Raw genomic sequence first — 15,434 nt, 5'->3', positions numbered from 1 at the left:
ATAAGAGTATTTTTAGGTTCAACTGATGTGCTTAGTGAAATTCTTTTAACCAGAACTTACTCCCCTTAATAAATACTTAGAACTTGATTTCCACAAGGCTGTCCCTGCTCCCGTCTTTGTTAACCATGCGCATAATCTAAAATGTAAAACTATGAATTAGCAATAAAAATTGTTGGAAGGAAGACTCATTTCTGGTGATAAACTTGCCCTCTTAAAAAGGGCTTATTTTGTTTTTATGTAGATGCTGGCGCATTAACTCATTTTCTTCCCCTGCCCTTGCCTTCTGTGTTAAAACTATGGGTGGGTAACATTTTTAATAAGGTGAATGAAGGTAACCCTTTGTTTCACAAATATTTGAGTGCCTGCTGGGCGCTGTGCCAGGACTGGAGACGCTGGGAGCACAGATGCAGCAGGAACTGCCCATCAAAGACACCCACACGGTCTGATCCCGTTTCCCAGACTTCTTTGCATTTAAGTCCGCGCCTGAGACCACTTGCGGTCCCCCTCATCCCTCCTGCCAGGGAGGTGGTGGGAGCCATGTGCGGAATCGCGGTTCAGAGGTAGGGACTTGATTATGATTTTAAAATACTGTACTTGGCACTTCATTTTAGTTCAGGATGAATTTCAGTGAGTGTGGTATGTCTGATTTGCAAGGGAGGAAGCCAGAGCTTGGGTGAAATCATTTGCCTGTGGTTTCACGGTTGGTAAGCTGAGGCGCAGGCTTCAAACCTAAGCCTCTGACAGACACCAGACTCAAGGGGACCGCCCTGTTCGGTGGGCTGCATCCTCACTCTTCCCGAAGTGCGTGTCCAAAGGTCAACCATTGCCATTCCTGCCCAATGCGAGCAGTGCCAGAAACTTCGTTTCCTTGGCTTCTCTTAGCAACTGGCAGAATTAATCGCTATTTCCCCCAATCTTTAATGTTATTTTACACCCATGTTTCTCAAACCGTTCACGGTGAAGGTGTTATATTTCCACTCCATGAGCTGATACGCTTGTGAAAGACAAAAAAGTTGAACTATTAGAAACACAAAATGAGAAACCTTCTTAGTACAACACCAAAGTTATTACTGGATTCGACAGACATAAGGTTGGATGTTGTGGCGATGCCAAACTGATAGGAAAGTTCCTAAGTGCTCTCGATTTCTCAGCTTCCTGTGCCGTGGGCCTGAAATAGTGTGCGGGCCACGCCGTGAGCAGCATCATTTAACACCACCCTCATTCGTACATCTGCTGTGGTGGCTCCTCCTCGTCCTCTGTTTAATTATAAAATTCCTTACAGCCCATTATTATTCGCATTTACAATGTATCAAGATGACTTGAGAACTTGAAAGACCAAACTTTAAGAGAGAACAGAGAATGACGATGCTATATTCAGTTATTTTCACTTACTGGGAATAAAAATTATCCTCTTATAATGTGTTCAGTTTTACTTTTCTTTATTGAATTTATTGGGATGACGATTACTAAAATTCTATAGGGCTTCAGGTATACAGTTCTGTAATACGGCATCTGTGCGCTGTAATGTATGTGTGCAAACCGAATTCAGTAATGTGTTTTTAGGAAGTGGCTTGCAAATAGTAGCCTGCAACCTTCTCATCTAAGAAACAAAATTCCAACTACGAAAATAAAATACGAATTTATAAAACCACCAAACCAGTTTTATTGTCTATTTCCAAACCCAAATATGGGTGATTTTAAAATTCAGCAATGCAAGAGGGAAAAATTGGGAGAACTGTAATGGAATAAGAATAAAATATTTAAAATACAAAAAAATAAAATTTAGCAATGCTCTAACATTGCTAAAATAATCGGGGCCTCACCTCATTTTAAGTGGGAAATTCAGTATACCCGAGCGTGAAGGGTGCCCTTTTTATGGTGGTTGCGCAGCACTGCATGTAACTAATGATAATGCAACTTAGGTGAGGTGGGATCTTCGGATGATTTTGCAGAATTATCACCTGGTCTGTGCTCCGTATTGTACTTTTGTTTTGCCATTTTTGGTGCTTCCTGCCTTTAGCAATTATTTTTGGGTATAAATTAACACGTTGAGAATAAACACAAAAGAAATTATGATGGCAAAAGTACCTTAGCAGCTGGCAACGTTCTGCTGAATGGTAAACCGATGGGTGAACCTTGTGAGCATTTGTGCGTATTCACTCAATAACTGGTCCCAGGGCTCTTGAACAGCTACTGATGATAGGAAGCCGCAGGAGCAGTTCTCCACGGCGTGGAGGTCGGCAGGAGCGCTGACTGCGCACCTGCTGAGTTGTGCCCCGTCCTCCCCCGGTGCTGGAACGGCTGGTAGGGCCCGGCCTGGCTCGCCTTGGGTCACCCACAGCACTTTGCACGTGAGTGAACTGTAGTTTCCATGCGGTCCCCTTTCCAAGGGAAGTGAACGCGAGCGGGGCCGGCACGTTGGCAGCCCTGCTCCTCCGTGCCCCTGCAGTTAGGAGGCACCAGCCTAGTCCGCCGCCCACCGCGCCTCAGCCCCTGCAGCTTCTCTTATGATACTGAAATGTACGTATGAGGGCCTGTCTTGGAATGAGTATATTTCTCTCTTTGTGGGTGTGGAGGATGATGAATATATTATTTTGGGGGGTGTTTTTTCATTGAATTTATTGGGGTGACATTGGTTAGTTGAGGGGTTAATATGATGGAACCCAAATCTAACCTGAGAGGGAGTGTAGCTTAATTATTAAGAGTGGGCTCTGGAACTAGGAACCAGGTGGTTTGGGTTTGGGTCCTGGCTCTGCCGCTTACTAGCTGTGGGATCTTAATCTCTGTGTCGTGTCCTCATTTTAAAACTAGGAGTCATAAATAGTACCAGCTTCGGAGAGTTGACAGGATTCTTTGGGTTAGTATAAAGCGTTTGGTCCGGCGCCGAGCATGTAGTCATTGCTGTATGTGTTTGTTCTCATTAATACTATTATAGTAGTATTCCTATTACTACTGATAGACCTGTCCAGTAACGAGTGGAGAAGAGATTCTGAAACAACCTATGAACAATGAAATAATTTATTTTTTTTTCCATTACTGTATTTATCCCCCTTCTACCTCTTTCCCCCGCAGTCACAACCCTGTTACCCACGTCCATGGGTCCTCTCTCCTTTCTGCTCAATCCCGCCACCCCCCATAGCTGCCATCCTGCGCTCTATCTGTGAGTCTGTCTCTATTTTGTTTGCTAACTAAGCCTGTTCATTAGAGTCCACCTATGAGTGAAATCATTTGGAACTTGTCTTTCTCCGACTGGCTTATTTTACTTAGCATAATTGAACAATGAAATATTAACTGGAAGACTTTCACACACAGGAAAATGTCCTGGACGCTGGTGAACCAAATATGAAGACATTTACAATCTTTATTCTTCCAAAATGTCCCTTTTGTAACTTAATTTCATAAAACTTGTTACCACCTGCACCATTTAGGGAATGTGAGAAGAACACCAGAATTCAGTTACCGCGTCACCTTCTGAGTCCTCGGCCGCACGGAGGACCCGCCCAGCCAGCTGCCCACGCCAGGCCCGCGGCTGCTGAGCCTCGGAGACGCCTGGGCCTTGCTGTGGAACAGACCTTGGGCGCCCCAATCCAGTGAGGCCACTCCACTCTGGGAACCCTTTCTAGAGTACTCGAGGGTTTCTGTCACAGCCGATTAATCACAGGGTCCTAGTGTTCAGGTGACCTTGTGCTCGCATGTCTAACCTGTTGGTAGGAATATTTTCATTCCAGATAATCCCCGGAGTGCATAACCCTAGAAGCTGATGTGTCTTCCAGAGTATTGGATGAGACTGATTTGCAGAGAAATGAAGGAAAATTGGCGTGAGCCACTTCGGCCTCTGCCTGCAAGTACTCAGTGGCTGCATGTAACTAGTGACTATTGGTTCTGTGCCGGTCTCAGCCTATTCAGAGGGGTGCTGCCAGCTGGCAACTCTTGGGGGCATTCCAGGGGCCCAAGGAGCACCCCCCCAGACCTTTCCGCTTTGGGAGCCAATGTAGTGGCTAGATGGGTCCTTGTGGTTCTTGCTGTGACTGCAAGGTGCGCCACAGCAACAACCATCGGGGAACTTCGGAAAACAACGGTGCATTGCTCACAGGTCCCTGAGGGTCCGTGGTGCGTCCAGGGCCACACTGTGAGGTCAATGGTGGTTTGCTCCTCACCTTGGAGCCCATTTAATGTCAGTTCAGGAGTGCTTTCTACCCAGCAGCTAATTTGGTATTTTATAAAGAAATGGTAGGTATCTCCCACATTCTATGAAGGTGGTCAAATCAGTCCAGCTAGAACGAAGTGAAATCCAATTCTATCTCCATCACATGGCTCCTTGACCATTTGGCAAGAGGTACTTACGGTCTTTGTGTCAAAAGGCTTTGCTCCCAGAACTAAAGCCCTGAAGTGTGACTGTAAGGAAGCAAATGTTGACAGCATTCTGGTTTGTCATCGCAGGCTTTTTTTCTCCATTCTTGCGTGCCTGAGCTGTTTTAACTGTTCCAGAATGTTCCAAACATCCTCTCCCCTCTCGATATGAGGCGGGGGGACCCAAAAAACCCGGAATTATCTTCTGGAGGGTGGGCTTCTTGTAGTACAGGCTTCCCCAGCTACATGAGTGTTCTAGGAACCCATCTGTATGAGTGGACCAGATGGCATTGTTGTGAGAGGCTGCGTTCGGCCTCAGTGAATTTTTCTGAAGACTCAACACATTTGCCCATCTAATGATGGGTGATTTAGGAGCTCACCTGCCCGCACTGCGCTGGGTGTTCAGTGATTTTTGACCAAACAAGACCCTCCATGCCCCACCCTTTATAATCATCCAATCTCTCACCCTGACCCTTTTCTTTTTGTTTCCCTGGATTAAAAAAGTCCTCAAAGGGAAACCTTTTGCCGAGGTGGAAGACATAAAAAATGGAACCACTAAAAGGCACCAAAACTGATGAGTTCAAAAACTGTTTTGAGCAGTGAAGTAACATTTCAGGAGGGGTATTGCATCAAATGGAGTGTACTTTGAAGGTGACTAATGTTTACACATGTAAGAATAAATACACATTTTTTTATAAATAAATTCTGGGTATTTTGGTGCCCCCCGCCCCCGTACTCTCCTCTTTCCTTCACTACCCTCTTCTTCAAGCAAGAAGCAAATTCAGTAGAAACACAGCTGAAGGGTTGTGGATGCAGAAAAGGGAAGATAAAAAAGAGCCAAACTTGTCCTCCTACCCCTGTGCCTTTAAGTCCAAGGCAAAATCAAGAAGGACAGTGGTGTCCCCTGTCCTCAGAGTCAACCGTCGGGGCCTCTGGTTGGAGTTGAGGACAGAGGACTCGCGGCAAGGCTACACTTGGGTCTGAAATGCTACTCAGCAGGCACTAAGAGATCCAGCTACCTTTGGTTGTAGAGACGGCCATGTGTAGGTGCTACCGGCCTCGTGAACTTATTCAGCAAGTGCAGTGGGTCTTTTCACTCGGCCCCTGGGCCACCAGCACTGGACTGGAGTCCAGGGGCAGGGTGTTCAGGCCGCTGTCCCCATACAGGTGCAGGCTGTTCCGGGCGATCAGCTCCCTGGCCATGAGCACGAAGACTTCGTCTATGTTCTTGGACTCCTTGGCTGACGTCTCCAAGACAGCCAGGAGGCCATATTTCTCAGCCAGGGTGCAGGCGTCCTCGAACAGAACGTGCCGTTTTTCCCACAGGTCACATTTGTTCCCTGGGAGTGAGAGAGAAGCAAATATTTATTTTTGCATTGAGTAACTGACCCTGATTTTTTTTTGCATTGAGTAACTGATCCTGATTTTTTAAAAAATGGACTTAAAAAAGAACACACTAGTTCAGCAATATGCACACATGTATTCATTCACAAATAGTGATGTGAGGGCAAATTTACTGAAAATGAAATCATGGATGAACGGAAAGCGAGCCACTATTTTAATTCACTGTTTCTAAGATCTGTAAGAGCTGCGAGGAACGGGCCGGAGGTGAGTGTGTTTTCTTGGCTGGGACAGGTGCCGGAGGAAGTTGTGAGACAAAACATCCCTCACAACCTACAGAAGGAAGCTGGCTCCTGAACCCGCCTTCTGACGGAGGGTCCGAGGGGCTGAGAGGCCAGGAACCAGCTGAAGGGGGAGAAAAGGGTTAGAGGCCTGCGGCCACCTCCTGGAGGAAAAGCAGGATCGTCCAGTGTGGTCGGGAATCGGCGCGCCATCTGGAGGGGGGCGGGGCAGCGCGGATCCTGAACAGAGGGACGCTGCCAAGGAGCGTGGCTTCCTGGGAATGGCGCAAATCAAGGCACAGTCGTCACTGCCATTTGAGTGGCTGTGAGGGGGCCGCTGGGGTGGGATATAGTGAGAGAGTAGGAGATATTTGTGTGAACAAATGTGGGGACAGAATGGAAGAGACAGTGAACGTGGCAGGGGCACTGCTGTGAGGAACAAACCACCTGCCTGGCTTCTCCAGACGAAGGCAAGGAGGCTATCGACAGAAAACAGAGCGCCCTGTTGCATCGGCTCTCAGATGACAGGGGCACTGGGGACACGTCTAGATCTTACGTTCCTTAGGGGGCATTTCTAGAACCACTTAAGAATTAGGGCAGAGCCCTGGCTGTGTGGCTTAGTGGACTGAGCAGGGGCCTGTGAACCAAAAGAACGCCGGTTCGATCCCCAGTCAGGGTGCATGCCTGGGCTGCTGGCCAGGCCCTGGGTTGGCGGAGTGAGAGGGGCAACCGATCGCTGTTTCTCTCATATCATGTTTCTCTCCCTCTCTTTCTCCCTTCTTTCCTTTTGCTCTAAAAATTAAAAAATAAAGAACTGGGGCAGAGATGGTAGTTTCAAAAGACAGACAACGGTATAAACACCCAGGAAACTGTGAGATTCCTGGAGATCCTGCAGCTTCGGCCTTGATCACCGCGGGCGGCCTCACCGGTCCCTGCCGCAGAGCAGGGCGGCTAAGGGCGGCGGCTGGGAGGGAGCCAGGGAGGAGGCACTGCTTTGCTCACGGGCTTCGGGGCCCCGGGGAAGAACTGCTTCAGGGTTTCCTGGGAAGCACATGAACTTAACGGAAAAGAGATCCAGTCCGTCTTCCTGGGGAAACTCATCGACATGATCAGCCCTTGAGGTGCATGTTATTCACGCCTAAGCTTCCCTTCTCTGGGAGCTGCCATCGGCGGGCTTTCCTTCCGTCCCCGCGGGTCGCGGCTGCTGCTCCTTCTCTGTTTGTCTTTGCTTTGCCAGAAAACAACAGCTTCCCTTTACTGAATTCTTAGCACTGTTCTGAGTGCCTTATAAACGAGGTCTGCCCAGTAAGTATCCAGCCATGTACTATGAAAAGTAGAGAGATTTATTGAGGAAGATACAAAAAACATTGTACATAGGACAATGATGCCTCAGTCCCCTTCAAAGTAGGCACCTTGGGACCTCACACAGTTCTCCCAGCATCTCTTCAACTGTTCAAAACACTGCAAAATCCTTTGTTGGAATTGCCATCAGCCGCCCTGTTGTATTTTCCTGAATGTCATCAATGGTCTGAAATCTCTTCCCTTTCAGAGATGATTTTAATTTTGGGAAAAGCCAGAAGTCGCCGGGCGCAAAACCTGAGCTGTAGAGGGGCTGAGTCACCTGGTTGACTTGATGTTTTGCCAAAAAACTCTGCACGAGACGTGATGCATGAGCGGGTGCATTGTCGTGGTGAAGAAGCTGCTGATCACCAGTTGCCCATAGCCATGCCGTTTTCCTTGTATTGCATCTCTCAACCAACGAAGAACACTGTGGTAGTGCTTCTTATTAATTGTTTGGCCCAGAGGGGTGTACTCATGATGGACAACACCTTCCCAACCAAAAAACACAGTTAACATGGTCTTGATCTTGCTGTGACTTTGCCACGCCTTCCTCGGGCGTGGAGAACCAGGCAACTTCCATTGGGACCACGGGGCCTGCCTTTCCAGACCATAGCCATAGACCCATGATTCATCTCTGGTTATGACCTACTGGAGGAAATCTGGTTCATTGGCAGTGGTTTGAATCAAGTCACTAACAACTGCAGCACAATGTTTTCTCTGCTCTGGTAGCAAGAGCCGTGGAACAAATTTTGCCATGGCATGTTTCATGCCAAGATTCTGCGTCAAAATCTCAGACACAGTAGTTTTTGGAAGCCCCCGATCAGCTTCTAGTTCTCGCAGTGCCAGTCGCTGATCTTTGTTCATGGCAGCCCATACATGTTCAACATTCTCAGGTGTTCTGCTTGTTGCAGGCCTTCTAGAACGTGGATCATTTTCCACAGATTCTAGACCATCTTTGAAGCGTTTGTGCCACACTTTTATTTGTGTTGGACTCATTGCAGTGTCCCCGAAAGCCTTCTGAATCATCTGAATACTTTCCACGAAGGAATGTCTGAGCCTAATGCAAAATTTGACGCAGATTCATTGCTCTACTTGCTCAGTCACCTTGAATGTGAGGGCCGCATAGTGCACATACTCACTCAAAGGTGTCTACCACCCCCACTGACTAGTACAGTGAGGTTGTCATTGTTCACACATACGCATTCCAGTCCACTCTCCTTGGCTGCCAGGTTATATCGATGTTGCGCAAACCATTCTCATTATGTTAACAATGGCTGGATTTTTTCCAGACAGACCTTGTATGTCACCTTATTTAATCCTTTCAACTCAATGATATTTTAGAAGTAGGTAACAGTTTTATAGACGAGGAAGCAGAAATTCAGAGAGAGTAAGTTACAAATCCCACTTCACACAGAGAGGGAGATTTGAACCCGTATCTGCCTGACCCTGAAGCCTAGGCCCAGCCTAATCAGCTATTGCAAAATGGTCAGAAAGGACCTGAACCCACTGGGGACTGCGGGAACCCAACAGCCTGGTTCATACCCTGCCTCATGTGTCAGTGAGTAACCAGGTGGAACTACTTGGCAGGGCACTTAACCCGTGGATGCCTCGGTTTCCTCATCTGTGAAGCGAGGATAGTCGTCTCTGCTTCTTGGGATGATTGGGAGGATTAAGTGACCTGACTCAGGAGAGGAGGTGGAACAGTACCCGGAACTTACTAAGTGTTTAGTCATTCATCTGAGCGGCTCCCTCAGGGATTTGGAGCCACCTGACCCTGTGGACCTCAGCCCTCGGAGGACTTCCTACGTGGCCTACACAGATGTGTGCAGCCAGTCAGTGGGGGCGCCCTGCACTTAGAAGTCCGGGCGCCATCCCAGGTCTCCAGAAAGAGGAACTCAAGGGTGGGGCCTTGCGATCTGTATCCCTAACAAGTTCACACCACCCCACTCTCATTTTCAAGTGAATCTGATGGGCATTTCTGGGCCAGATGCTTTCTGAGGTCCTGCCCACTGTCTGCCCTTCTCGATTTCATGTTCCCCTGCCACTGGAAACACACAAAAAGCTGAGTGTCAGCAGAGGGGGGAAGCAAAGTTACATCCTTTGAAAACACCATACCGATCAGCATAATGACCAAGTTCGCAGCTCCATATTTTTCGATCTCGTGAATCCAGTGAGGAACGGACTCGAAGGTGGACCGCCGGGTGAGGTCGTAGGCAATGATGGCCGCATGGGCGCTGCGGTAGTAGCTTTGGGTGATGGTCCGGAAGCGCTCCTGGCCTGCGGTGTCCCACACCTGCATCTGGAGAAGGGCGGGAAAGGGGTGGCATCAGGAGCCCCCACGCCCGATGGGAACGTGCCCACCTGAGTCTTCTGCAGAACACAGCTTCTGGGTCTCACTGCTAGACACCTAAATTCAGGAGATCGGGGCTGGGGCCTGTGAGTCTGTTTTTTCAGTTGCATCCTGAGCAATGGCACCAATTCATACACCCTCCAACAGTGTCTGAGGGTGCTGTGTCTTCGTATACTTACATCATTTACAAAATTTATTTTTTAAGAAAGTTTGTAAACATACAGAAGACTGGAGATAAGAGAAGAATGAACTCTCATATACCCTTCATCCCAGAATTGATGGTAATTAACATTTTTGCAACATTTTGTCTATTCTGTTGATTTCTTTGAGGTATTATTTTAAAGCAAATCCCAGACTTCATGTCATTTTATCCCTATTTACATTGATATACACCCCTATAAGAATGGACGTTTTCTTTCATAACCACAATGCCATTATCACTGCTAGTAAACTTTTTGATCATTCCTTGGTATCATTTCATACCCAGCCAAAATGAAAATTTTCCTGATTGTCTTCAAAATGTTTTTGCGTTGTTGTTTTTATTTAATCAGAATCCCAAACAAGATCCATTTATTATACTTTTACAAATGCATTTTGATCGTTTCTAATCAAATGGGAATAAGATAGTATCTCATTGTTAGTTTGTTTCTTTAATTATGAATGAGGATGGGCACCTTTACATCTTTACATAACTGTATGAGCTACTTCTTATAAAATTTATGAAACAGCAGTTTTGTTCAGCCTGTGAATTGCCTACATTTTGTATTTGGCTGTTGAGCCTTTCTTAGCTATTTATCAGGGCTCTTTTCACATTAAAGAAATTAGCTCTTTGTCTAGACCCATATATACAAATATTCCTTTCCAACCTGTCATTCAGTTTTGACTTGGTTTATGGTATTTTGAACATGTAGAAATTTGACCTTTATATAGTCATATAGAAGTATAAAAATTTGACCTTGAGCTTCCACCGCGGTAGCCATTAAGGAGTAGCAGCCATGGCCCTCTGCTACCCCATGGCCGTGGGCCTCAACAAAGGCCACAAAGTGACAAAGAACGTGAGCAAGCCGAGGCACAGCCGCCGCCGGGGGCGCCTCACCAAGCACACCAAGTTCGTGCGGGACATGATCTAAGAGGTGTGTGGCTTTGCCCTCTTTGAACAGCGTGCCATGGAGCTGCTCAAAGTCTCTAAGGACAAGAGAGACCTGAAATTCATCAAGAAAAGCATGGGGACACACACCCGTGCCAAGAGGAAGAGAGAGAAGCTGAGCAATGTCCTTGTAGCCATGAGGAAGTCAGCAGCCAAGAAGGACTGAGCCCTATCCCCTCTGTGTAATAAAACCTGTTCAGGAAAAAAAAAAAAAAAAAAAAAAAAAATTGACCTTGAGCTACTTAAACTGAGCAATATTTTCCCAGATGGCTTCTGGGTTTCTCGTCTTACTGAGATGCTCGATTTCCTCATTCCACAATGATAAAAATAAATACACCTACGTTTTTTTCCTAGTGCTTTTATGAATTCATGTTTACATTTAAATCTTTTACCCCTCAGGCCTGTGTTGCGGTGTCAGGAACTCTGGCTACAAGGGGAGGAGTGAAACCCACGTCCCTCTGACCTTCACTTTCTTGCCGTCGATCTCGAGGGAGCGCACGGTGAAGTCCACCCCAATCGTGTTCTGCTGCGTCTCTGTGTAGACCCCAGATTTGAAATGCTGCACCACACACGTCTTCCCCACGTTGGAGTCCCCGATGAGGATAATCTTGAACAAATAGTCAAAGTTCTCATCTGCTGCCCTGGCTGAGCTGGAGAATTGCATGGCCCTTGCTGCCTGCACTGGAGCTGGGAAGAAAAGAGGTAACTCAGCGCGTCTTCAGTGAGCACCTGCCAGGCGCTAGGCACTTGTTCGAGGCCCCTGGGGTCCAGGACAGGACAAGACAGAGGGAGATCATTGCTTCTACAGTACTGCCATCCTCGGGGAGGAAGGACACTCATTAGTGGTCAAGTACAAGAGAGATGTTCTCACAGCTCACACCTGTCCCAGGTGGGTTGCCTGCAGAATGAAGAGGTTCTACTGCCATCCTGTGCTGGGCCCTCTACAGAGTCAACACAGTCAGATGACCGCATTGATGGCACTCTCGGTCATTGAGACCAGGTGTCCCTGGCGTCACTGGGTGCCCACTCAGCAGGAGGGTGGCAGAGGAGGTTCCCCCAGGAGTGTCCTCCCTGCCAGTCATCAGTTGGAGGACATGCCTCACTGTCACCCTCTCCCAGTTCTCATTGGGAGAGGGACTCCCAGCTACGGGGAGATGGAACATCCAGGCAGCCAGCAACACAGACCCACAAGACTTGACAGAGGAGTCAGTTTAGGGAGGTGTGACGTGGCCTTGTTCTTCTGGTTGGCACCTCATTTTTCTTGACCAGGAAATTCAGATTTTAAGTATATTCAAAAAGGAAACTGTTGTGAGAATGGAGGATGGGGCATACTTGAGCGTAAGCTGGGAAATAAAGTTTCTAAGTGACAGTGTTTCCCAAGCTAACTGATTATATCAGAATTATTTGGGGAGATAGTTAAAAAAGATATATTCCTGAAGCCCATCCCAGATCTGCTAAAGATATTCACACACACACACACACCCCCCCCCTCCCCAGGGGATTCTGATGCCCAGCCAGGTTTGGGAAATGGTGATCAATGTAGGCACTCCCCTGAAATTTTATTCAAACCTTCAGTATGTCTGCTTAACTATCTACCCGTGCTTCACTATCATGGATCCTGAGGACTCAATCCACTTTGCGTGCACAGCTCTAACTTCCATGGGGCTGAAATCTGTCTCCCTGGGGTTATGCTCGTTGACTCGCATGCTGTGCCTGGTCTGGGCAGATTCCGATTCCACAGGCCAGCCCATCAGATATTTGGAGCAGCGAGCGTAGCCACTGCAGGCCACCACCCCCAGGCCCCAGCTGCTCCTCACAGGTGATCCTGTTGGGTCTCCTCAGCAATTGCCTCGTAAGAACACATGAAACCTAACCCCATTTGATGATCGAATTTGACGTGCTGCAAATTGCTCCTGCCATACGACACCCTTCTTCATTTCCCCCAGTTTTATTCTTCAGCCTTCTTTAAAGTCATAGAAAAGGACAAGTCTGCATCGTTACACAAATTAAAATGCGCACAAATATCCAATCTGTAGAAACCCACTACCTCTCTCTCGGACGCCTCCGAAATCACCTATGGCTCAATGATCCAGCAAACAAGAGACACAACAAAACCACTTTTTTCCCCACCTCTGACTTTTCAAATAAAGAAAGTCATTCCACTTCCGGTGTCTTATCACTAGATCTTGAACTGAAATCTACCGTCTCCCCCCCCTCCCGGAAGTCCTCAGGGTTTCCACAAAAGCCCCTTTAACTCAGCCCACATGCCCTGCACGGGGAAAGCAGTGTCCGCCCGCGACGCCCTCCATCCCGCATCCCGCAGCCTTCACCTTCCTGGTTCACCCGTCGCTTCCCTGTGCCTCTCACCTCTGCTCGCAGGTAAGGTTTTCTTTTCTTTCCTTTTCGGCCCTCAGGACCCCTTCTTCCTGCTGCCTCGCTGCGTGGTGGGAACTGTAGTTCTGCCCCCAGGTGTCAGGTTTGGCGGCCCGAGAAAGTGAAAGGAAAGCGAAGCCCTCCCACTGCCCCGGAGCCTGGGGCTGCCGTTGGGCCCCAGCCCAGACGGGGCGCTGGCCAGCACTCCCCGCGCACAGTCTGCGAACTCTTGGCGCCTTGCAAGGCCGGTGAACTCGGCCAATGCCAGTGAAGCAGCCAGCTCCTTCGCTCGACTCACCTTCTCTTCTGCAGCACCTGCTCCCCGCCCCTCCCCCCCCGCCCCGCCCCACCGACGTTTCCTGCTGTCCCCCGTGTGGCCGGGGCGGGGGCTCGAGTGCAGAGAACACAATTTAAACGTTACATTGTAAAGGATACAGATCTGAGTCTTGAGTCTTTTCATTGTTCTGTGGATTTGAATTACTCTTCCTGAGGAGCTTCTAAGAGAAAGGAGGTGGTCCAAAGAAAAGATTAAAAAACTAAAAGAACTTCGAATTTGTATGGAAAGAGCTGGGAAAACATTTCTGGTTCTCTCCCTCAATGTACCACAGAACAGAGGTTAATTTTTAGGCCTTAGAAAATGAGTTTATCAGTCCCCGTTGCCGGCAGAAGAGACATGAGGCCGAGGTAAAATTTCCTTATTTTTTTCCTTCCCACACAGTCTGGAAGAATTACTGGTTCTCAGAACATAAAGACTAGCTTTTCTCCACTATGGAAAATGTAACATTTGGCAGTTAAGCCATAGGTCCAGTATGCAAAACAGAAACATCCGGATAGATAAAATATTTAAATTGGTATAGAGTTTTCAAACTATGGGTTGAGATCTATTAATGAGTCATGAAATCTGTTTTAGTGGGTTGCAACGAGCATTTTTACAGAAAAGGTTAGCAAAACATTTCAGAACAAGTCTCCTGTATAAGGCTCAGCCTTGTTCTGTGAATTGTTTGGATCAGTTGTAGACCTGCTTGTGTATGGGGGGAGGGGCGATGTAAAATGTATTTCGTACTGTGGGTTGAGGTCTAGAAAGATCGAGAAGCACTGAAATTGAGGACAATTTGTTCACTGTCCAAGAACACTTCTTTCTATGATTCGTTCAGATAACCTTTAAAGTATGATTTATATTACTCCAAATTTCATTTACGGATCAATTTCCAGGAGCTTCTCTTTTGAGTAAGGTAAACCCAATGCTGGCAGGTAGAGCAAGAAAACACAGGACACTGCCAAACGCTGCTGCTGCAGGCTGCCGCTCTGAGAGCCACGGTCGTATGTCTGCCACTTGGAGATGAAATGTAGGTCGAGATCCACCACGAGTGTATGGGCGGGGGAGGGGAGGGCTGGGCGCAAAACCCCTTACATGCCACTGTCAGTGAGGTTAGACGTCAAAAGGTTTCTCTCATGGTAATGGTTACTGTTAAAGAAAAAAAAAAAAGCCGGCAGATTAGATGCAGTATTTGAAGAACATTTAGAGTGGAAATCAAATGGTAAAATGCACGGATAGTCATGGAAGCCAAGGAGAGACTCTGCCTCTCCCCGCTTCTGTCCTCTCCATCAGCGTGACTCTATGTGCACAGACTCTATAGCTTGGGCTCTGGGGCAGAGGCATTCTGGGTGGCGGTGACCAGGATGTACACTTATTTTTTATACACGCACATGCGTATATTTACATATACACACGTGGACTTCACAGTATATATACATTTTATCATTTTAAGTGTGCTGTTCAATGGTATGAAATATACTCACAGTTCATGCAACCATCACCACCATCCATCTCTGTAACTTTTTCTTTCTCCCCACCTAAAACTCTGTATCCATTAAATAGTAACTCCCATTCCCTCTCTCGGGACCCCTGCCCTTGGTAACCACTGTTGTACTTTTTGTTCCTATGAATTTGATTACCTAGATTACCACACATAAATGGAATCACCCAATATTGGTTTTTTGTGTGTGGTTTATTTCACTCAGTATAATGTTCTCAAAGTTCATCCATATTGAGCACGTATCAGAATTTCCTTCCTTTTTAAATCTGAGTAATATCCTACTATGTATTTTTTTTTTTTAATAAAGGCGAAAACTTTGGCTGACTTATTGTTTACATCTCCCCAGCTACACCCGTAGGTGACTGGAAACACAACTACTGCTGCATTGCATAAATTCCCCTCTCTTTCTTTTCTTTCAAAATTTCTTTCTGTGT

At 47.2% G+C, this 15,434-nt stretch overlaps 1 protein-coding gene and 1 pseudogene across 3 annotated transcripts; one reads left to right on the top strand and one right to left on the bottom strand.

The window, feature by feature from the left end:
• Window positions 1-3,167: 3,167 nt before the first annotated feature.
• On the bottom strand, window positions 3,168-13,471 carry RAB19 (RAB19, member RAS oncogene family). 3 transcript variants are annotated; one of them, XM_054564012.1, is made up of 4 exons: window positions 13,178-13,471; window positions 11,274-11,497; window positions 9,429-9,612; window positions 3,168-5,690 (listed from the first exon to the last, which is right to left on the bottom strand). In XM_054564012.1, the coding sequence occupies exons 2-4, from the start codon at window positions 11,472-11,474 to the stop codon at window positions 5,422-5,424; spliced, it is 654 nt and encodes a 217-aa protein (XP_054419987.1). In that variant the 5' UTR covers window positions 11,475-11,497; window positions 13,178-13,471; the 3' UTR covers window positions 3,168-5,421. The 3 variants fall into 3 exon arrangements, with proteins under 3 accessions (XP_054419987.1, XP_054419991.1, XP_054419990.1); XM_054564016.1 differs by having other exon boundaries at window positions 11,274-11,491; XM_054564015.1 differs by lacking the exon at window positions 13,178-13,471 and having other exon boundaries at window positions 11,274-11,771.
• Window positions 10,631-11,037, top strand: LOC129063011 (60S ribosomal protein L36-like; annotated as a pseudogene).
• Window positions 13,472-15,434: the final 1,963 nt, after the last annotated feature.

This window comes from Pteronotus mesoamericanus, unplaced genomic scaffold, assembly GCF_021234165.1.
Source record: "Pteronotus mesoamericanus isolate MK-2021 breed Mesoamerican mustached bat unplaced genomic scaffold, CSHL_Meso_final scaffold_85, whole genome shotgun sequence".
Classification (NCBI taxonomy): domain Eukaryota; kingdom Metazoa; phylum Chordata; class Mammalia; order Chiroptera; family Mormoopidae; genus Pteronotus; species Pteronotus mesoamericanus.
Note: the sequence above shows the minus strand (reverse complement) of the source record. Positions and strands in the feature narration are given on the sequence as shown.